Below are 8,293 nucleotides of genomic sequence, written 5' to 3' on the forward strand. Positions count from 1 at the left end.
ATTTAACTATCAATGTCCATCAAGGGACTGGTGCTGGAAATGAGCTTTAGCTCTACACAAGTGACTTCAGACACTGTTCCTCGGTACTTGTCCCTTTCAAATAAACAGATCAAGTCTATATCAAAAGGCTATACGCTACTTGAGAGCTAGAAAATAAAAATTATGTAATTACTTACAATAATTAATTATAACTAGTCCAACAACAAGTTGATGTTTACCTCACCAAGTCCCGTTAATTATAACATCCCCCCGCCCGGCAGTGACGTCATCGCTGCAGCACCGGACAGGGCTGCGTCCTTTCAGGAAAACCCGACCCGACTTGACACGCATCCCTTCAACTCCAGAGCAGCCAACACATCAGGACACACAGCTCTCGTTTGTCACTTTACAGCTGGACCGAGTGTTCTGGAACAACATGGGCAACGTGCAGGTAGGACAACTGGATAACTATAGATGTGTAACTCACTAAATAAACTCATAATCAGTGCAGTAGAACTGCGATGGGGGACCTCACTTTATCACTCGCTACTTTTACAGCTCTGAAAGATCGGGTTTTCAATAACGCGATTATGGCAACAAATACAAGTCATATAGTCGTAAATTAAAAAGATTAATAAAGATCACTGAAGTGTCATTTTGTAGCGCGCACAGCCTTCCGAAGACTATATTCTTATACGTTTATGATGTTCTTCAGGGGACGAAAACAAGACTTTCCGTATGTAAAGAGTCGGAACTGAGAAGCAAAACTTGCGCAGTTAAACTGAGCAAAGGGAAAGAGCACTGCGGGCAGCAGGGAGGAATGTTTCAGAAACGCTGATCAATAAGGCCGCATTGTATGAACCGGAGGGTGGGCGAGGAGATGTATCCTGCAGCTGCCCCGTGACTCAGCCATCACGCAGGCTGCACCCTTTTCCTGCGGGAGAGACGGCCTGGATGTAATGTGACGTAATAAAGCCTCCACAAGCATACTGTAATCTGTTTGAGTGGAGGGCAGTCACTTTAAACTAGCAGATTTATTCATATATTACTCCTGTTATGTATATTATATCATGACTCCTCAAAGTATGTGTTGAGATCATGATTAGATTGTATTTATTTATTGTACATGTAAGCATGCATTTTATATTGTTTTATATTTCTAATGATTCAGCCATTTTTCATTCTCTAGCCAACCATTGTCCCATATGAAGACTTTGATGTCACAGCTGATATCAAGGCGATTAGACAAGCCTGTAAAGGTTTCGGTAAGTGACCGAAGCTTTGGCTCATTCCGCTAGTTGTGTAATTGGTTGCGTTTGTTCTTGTTGAGTCACGTATCTCTATTTGTGTGTAATTAATGCATCCATTATCACCTAATTAGAACTTATAACTACATCTAAATCCGAAAGTAACAACAAAAATATCCTTCATTTTCAAGGTAAAGGTTTGCAGACTGATACCACATATGCGGAACATTTTAAGGCAATCTGCCAATGTCACCTGTCCACTGGGAGATGCTCTATTAACCACTGTATTGTGTTATCAATATATTGGCAACGCTTCCTTCTTTTTTTGATCAGTTCAGTTTAATTTAATGTCATTGCAGCTACCCAGCCACCCAAATAAAAATAAAACGTCACAATTATGAAAATATTCAAGTTAGTATAATTATGACATAATTTCTGTCTTAAATTACCTCGGTATGGCATGCACATTACTGATGCACAATTATATTCCATGAGGGCATTGTATTTTTTATATTTAATTTAGTTTTCAATAAATACAAAATAAATGGTACCCCATTTTTAACAGACACATTTTAATAAAAGGCCTGTCTTAAATCTTAAAAATGCTTAATGTGTCCAGTAATAATGAAATATAACGGTTAAGCACATTTGAAGCACCCTGATGAATCATTGTGCACTGCTGTATATTCTCCAGGCACAGATGAAGAGGCCATTATTCAGATCTTGGCCAATCGCTCTGCAGCTCAGCGCGTGGAGATCAAACAGGCCTACTTTGAGAAGTATGACGACGTAAGTACTTGCCTACACGTCTTCTCTCTTTCTCTATCATAGTTACACTCACACACATGCATGCAGTTGATTCTGTCTTTGTTCAGGAGTTGGAGGAGGTCCTGAAGAAGGAGCTGACGGGTAGTTTTGAGAAAGCCACAATAGCCATGTTGGAGCCGCCTCATATTTACTTCGCCAAGGAGCTGAGGAAGGCCATGAAGGGGGCGGGCACGGACGAAGATGTGCTTGTAGAGATCCTGTGCACATCCAATAATGAGGTCTGTCAATATGGGATACTATTCTTTAATACTACATGTTTCTATGTCCATGCCGTAGTTACTATGCAGTCACTGCCATTGAGTTTCTATTATAAGAAAACATCATGATACGGGCTCTATTCCACTTTCTAATAAGGTATTCTTATAACGGCTTTGTAATGGGTTCAATGTAATACTCTAATAGGTTATTATAGTTAATAACAATATATTACGTTTGTCCTGATGCTCTGCAGCACTTTCCCAGAAGGTAAGTTATCAATAAAACAACAAAGTGTGGCGATAATTACCTCCGTCAAGGAGAAAAATACTAGCCCTGTTTTCATGTAACGTGATGTTAGGGTATAGCATGGATCGAGAAAGAACCCATTCAATTTCGTGGCGGATATGAATCACTGGGTGGACACACACATTTGTCTTCACTGTGAATAGTGTCATCTTTCTTTTCTTCTCGCAGGACATCTTGAGCTACAAGAACACTTATGCACAGGGTGAGTTTTCTTCCATAAGGAGTCATGCAGCCTGTAAACGGTTAACAATATGATGTTCCTCTCATGCTGAAAAGACTTGTGTGGAACAAATACATACCAAGTTTTATATTTGTCATAATGTTGTGGGTGTTTCATTTTTAGGAGTGAATCATGGTGTAATGAGCCATGTTTTCTTCTCTTGCTGGCTAAAACTACAGCCTGATTTGATCCTTGTCAGGGTCACCTTTTACTGAAGGCAACATGTGTTGTAGCACTCTGCTTTTAGGACTTGAATACAGATATTGTACATTTGCTGATGGTGTAAAGAATATCACTATATTTGCCTCTCACCTTACAGTGCACGAGCGTGAACTAGAGGCCGACATTGAGGATGACACCAGTGGAGACGTGAGGAACCTACTGATTTCACTGCTGCAGGTTAAGAATCCTTATTTTTAGCTTTATTTAACCATGAACGACACCGTCGATAATTGCAAGGGGAGTTGCACTACACAAAGAAAAAAGGATCCACATTTTCAAGTGCAATTAGGTGGAAGTCTTAAATCTGGAAGGAAGCCATACATAGAAGAAAAATACTACTTTGATAATGTCTCTCAGAATTGTTGTCCATGCTGTGTTTCGCCCACTGAGACATTCGTCACGCGTCACATCATCGGCATGCTCGGCCTCTGTGCCAACTTTTTCAGCGCTCCGTTTGTGCTTCCCCTCGCTCTTCCTTCCCCCAAAAAGAAAAGACAAACAGTGTGGCTCATGTTCTACAGCGACGTCGATCCAAAGAGGCCTTCCACTATTTACAATTGATGTGGAGCAGATGATTGTTATCCCATTAAATGCCTGAGATTATTTTGTAATCCATCTTTTTGACCTCTCCTCCACACACTAAATATTTGCCCTCACTTTTTTTATCCACCTCCCTTATTCATCCACTTAAACCTTTCTTCCCCTTCATATCTCTATATCCCCCTCTTCTCATGCCCCTTTATATCTGCAGGCGAGCAGAGACGAAGGCTATGAAGTGGATGAGGCTTTAGCCGAACAGGATGCCACATCTTTGTTTGAGGTACGTTCCCAGGTGCTGCATGATTCCTTCAAATTAGAGTTTGCCTTTAAATAATACCAGAATTTGCAGGGGTAATGTGATACTAGATTTATATGTTTGAGCGTATGAGCCCCGGATGATTGGCAAATCTCACAAGTACAGATCTTATTAAATCAAAGCTGTTTTTTGTGGTGATGTTGAAGTGTGTTTTTTATTACAGAACAGGATTGTGGGATCTTTGTGGAAATTCACAACTAATGTGTGAAGCTTCATCTCAAACTTCTCGCTAACACCGTGCAAATATAAAGGTGTGCTGATACAGTGATGTGTCAACGTCTGCGAGAATATCAAGCGGTTCCTCACATCTCACATGTTACATTGAGGTGTTATGGTGTTTCTCAGACAAATCCTCATATAATAATGACCAGAGTCAGTTCTTTAAGAGATGTTTATCCACCACTTTGGTCCAGACTGAAAGAACTCGATGGATTGACATTTTAGTACAGACATTCATGGTCCTCAGAGGATGCATCTCTCTGACTTTTCATCTGGCACCATCATGTCAACATGTTGATTTACCCCCTACGTTGGTTTATGACCAACTAGAGTGCGATAGGAAGGAGTCCTAAAACTCAGAAATGATTCAGCATTTTTGTATTTACGGTTCCCTTTTCCCGAAGTTAATGGGTTCTTTTAATGTGTTTTTGGTAAGATGCCTGACATAAGGTCACAAGCTCAAGAGATTTTAATGCTTTGTTCCAAAATACAAAATATGTCAGTAAATACATTTTGTTTTTACTTTTGTGTCTTAAAAAGGTGGTTTCTAACAAGGGGCTAAATGAGACTTCAAAGCATTACGCATTATTTACTCATGCAATCATGGCGTAGTTCCATCGTTTTTTTCTTCTGCCAATTGCATCCATGATTAAAAAATCATAAAGGGGTGTTTATTTGTGAAGATTATCTTGCTAAACAAAACGTGTAAATTTCATAAAAGATTTTATTTTTTGCAATAATCATTAATCCAAATGAAAAACCTTGTGTTGAGGGAACGAGTGTGATGCTAAAGTATGAGGTTGGCCTGCAAAAATATAACCCAGGCTGTAAAAAAAACCATCTTTTTATCCTTAATACTCACTAATGTTGCTGTATTATTTCCTCCTTTGTGACTGTCAGGCAGGGGAAGGCAGATGTGGCACAGATGAGTCCACCTTCACCTTCATCCTGACACACAGAAACTACCTGCAGCTTCAGGCCACCTTCAAGATCTATGAGTCGGTAAGGAAAAAAAGCTTCTTATGAGTCTCTTATCATTGTTAATATATAGTTATATAGTTATGATGATAACTTATTGTCTTACAGCTTTCAGGAACAGACATTTTGGACACCATTAACTCTGAAGCAACTGGAACTCTCAAGGACTGCTACATAACTCTGGGTATGTCATACTGTAATTCTTCAACAGCCATGAAATATCAGTTCTTGCAATAACGGCTGCTGCCTTTGTGTGTTTTAAAGTCAGGTGTGCTAAGAACCCGCAGCTGTATTTTGCCCGACGCCTTAATGCCGCCATGAAGGGACTGGGCACTGATGAAGACACACTCATTCGGATGATTGTAGGCCGCTCCGAGGCTAGTCAAATGTCTAATTTATTTCCAAATTACGGAAAAACATAAATGTGCTCTAAAAGTATTTTTGGGCCATGTTGATGCTCAATCCCAAAAATAGTTATTAAAAAGGGATTTTCTTTTGACAGCAGTGTTATCTTGTCAATCCACAGATCGACCTGGAGACAGTGAAGGACATGTACCTGGAGAAGTACGATGTCACCCTGAAAGACGCTCTGGATTCAGAGTGTAGTGGAGACTTCAAACGCCTCCTCATTGAGATCCTGCACTAAAACTTCTCACCTTCCTTCTACAGGCCTTATTTAACCAATGTGAAATATTCTTTCCCCTCATCCTTCCTCCTCTTCTTTATACTCCTTATTACCCGTCTTACTCAGTCCCTTTGTGGACGTCTTTCTGACAGTCAGTTCTCATTGCAGCATGGACCAAAAACCAACTCATTATTATATTATACAGTGTTTTACAAATGATACATTTACATTCATAGTCTTTGAATACAATGTTTTTCCAAGGACATAACACTCAGTGGGACTTCTCTCACAGTTGTATTCCAACATACAATGCATGTTATTCCTTTTAACAATACTATGGCAGCATTGTTGAACGTATGTGGAACTTGTTCAGCTGAGCATTTTGTTAGTGTATTTATCCAAATTAATAGTTTTAGTCCAGATCAGGCTTTGGAGGCTGGGTAAATTGGCAGAGAATTCTAAAAGCCATCTGATAATGTTTCTAGGTAGGATCTAATCATTAACATCTGTTTTTCCATCATGCATGCATCCAAAAGAACCTATGCCCTGCCTAAAGACACACCCATACCACTCCACACACTCATACGCTTGTCTTTCCCTCCATCTGTGTTCTATTATTCTGAGTGCTAATGTGTAAGGGCAACTAGCCTGCCAGACAGCACTCCACTCACTATCCTGTGGGGCTCTGACCTTTTTTCTTTCAACGTTTATCATCGTCAGACCACCATAACTCACCCAGCAAGTCATCCATCTGCCTGGAGGTGCCTTTAATTTGTCTCATGATATGCTCTCTTTCTCTGTTGTTACTAGACTCAGGTCTGCTTCTTGTCTTGTGTCTAGTTTCTGACAAATGTTTTTCACAATATTTAAGCTTAGTTCATAAACTGTGCTGCTCATGATTTATTCATAGTAAAATCTGGTCAAGCAACCTTGAACTAGAGAGAATTAGCCGACTGGAGCGGGAAACGATTGTGTCGGCACTCTTGATCCCAGACACTCCAGCACCTTCAAGACACAAACCTGCATAATAATGGCACTAATTCCCTAAAAGTCATGATTTATTGAATAATCTATAACACACACTAACCTGGGGGTCATAGCTTCAAAGGCTGAAACAATAACATTGACTGGTCTACTGGTTTTCATAGAACATATGCTCAGGGTCGTAATATGCGTTTTGATCGTATGCCAAAGTGGAGCAGCAGGACATTAAGAATGAAGAGGGGCTGTCGGTGGACGTGCGTAGGAAGGCCGTTAGGAGGTTAACTACCGAGCTAATATAATTTCAACTGTTTGAATTCATGAAAAATATCCTTTGTTCTTTGATGTGTAATAGGAAACACCTGGCAGCTTCTGCCTCGAGCAAACCTGTTCAATTCATTCTCCAGGTTTTTAACTGCAGCACAGAGGGAAAATGTAATGACAGGATTATTACTGTAAGATTATGATTATGTCTTTGAAATCGCAAACCAACACACTATTCATACTTTGTATGGCAAAAGTGGACGTAGTCGCCTTGACGTCACCCATTGGTTTGCGGTCTGCTGCTATTGTGAAGCCTCGAGTTTGGGATTTTGGCCGTCGCCATCTTGGTTCTTGGAATCAGAAGTGACACGAGAGGGTGAAGCTAAGTACATTCAAACGCTGAATAAGACATGATACACGTTTAATGAACTGAAAACACAGTGTGAAAGGGTTAAAGTCGTAAGACAAAAACATATACAACTCCGAGACCACACTATGCCTTGGTATTCATCTATGCTACTTTAAATGGGGCCATCATTTACTCATGCCGTATTGAAGACTTGAAACTGGCGATCGAAACCATAAACTCATGCATACAAAGTTTACTGAGGGAATAAATCAAGTGAGAACTAGGGTAATTTTTTACAGTCACACTTCTTCTTGCAACTAGAGGAGTGGCCCCCTGGTCGGGTCTATAGGACACAGTACTTTAGTATGCAATTTCAAGCACAACCTATCAGTCTTGATATGGGAGATTTGGGATGGGACGAGTGCATCCCTGTCATTACAACAAACCAGATTGACAATTTGTGATATATTACACAAAATAAGTGAATAAGATATGTGATATAAGATAAGATAATCCTTTGTTAGTCCCACAGCGGGGAAATTTGCAAATATTTCTCTCTAAATATTTGCTAACACTTAGCACCTCTCATACAGTAGACCTAAGCTAGCCAGACCAAGTTCAGCTTTAGAGCGAAAACACATGAGTGTTTTTCATAACCTTCTGGAAACAAAGTGCACCAAGCCTCCCGCGCCTATTCAGACAAAAAAAACATTTAAATAATTATCTCTGCAACCACATGGTTGTTTAACTTCATGTAAACTTCTAAATGACTGTAACCCTTGCAGTGGCGGAAACTCCTTCCTAAAATGCCAATGCTTTGTTTTATTATTTGTGCAGATTCCGATTATTTAGGTCCAAGTCTTTCCAAAAAGATGTCTTATTAGTATGTGGGCCTTTGTTAAGGCTCTGAACCATACAGTTTGAAAAACCCGGGGACCGCTCGAGGAGGCATTTTTGGGCAATCTGGCTCATATCAAGCTGGATGTTCATAGTTATGATTAAAATATCGTATAAAAGTTGT

At 40.0% G+C, this 8,293-nt stretch overlaps 1 protein-coding gene across 1 annotated transcript; it reads left to right on the forward strand.

Moving 5' to 3' along the window:
* The first annotated feature begins 357 nt into the window (after positions 1-357).
* On the forward strand, positions 358-7,555 carry LOC306739126 (annexin A13-like). Its single transcript, XM_079221086.1, has 11 exons — positions 358-430; positions 1,169-1,244; positions 1,921-2,015; positions 2,102-2,272; positions 2,727-2,760; positions 3,098-3,177; positions 3,752-3,820; positions 4,976-5,077; positions 5,162-5,237; positions 5,318-5,430; positions 5,580-7,555. Exons 1-11 carry the CDS (start codon positions 416-418, stop codon positions 5,697-5,699), a joined length of 951 nt encoding a protein of 316 aa, XP_079077212.1. The 5' UTR covers positions 358-415; the 3' UTR covers positions 5,700-7,555.
* The last annotated feature ends 738 nt before the right edge of the window (positions 7,556-8,293 follow it).

Source organism: Taurulus bubalis (genome assembly GCF_910589615.1).
Source record: "Taurulus bubalis genome assembly, chromosome: 1".
Lineage (NCBI taxonomy): Eukaryota > Metazoa > Chordata > Actinopteri > Perciformes > Cottidae > Taurulus > Taurulus bubalis.

Excerpts from the sequence above, each read along its gene's own strand:
- LOC306739126 (XM_079221086.1), top strand. Across the intron at positions 2,273-2,726 it reads TGTGCACATCCAATAATGAG|GACATCTTGAGCTACAAGAA; the intron begins GTCTGTCAATAT and ends TTCTTCTCGCAG. Across the intron at positions 3,821-4,975 it reads ATGCCACATCTTTGTTTGAG|GCAGGGGAAGGCAGATGTGG; the intron begins GTACGTTCCCAG and ends TGTGACTGTCAG.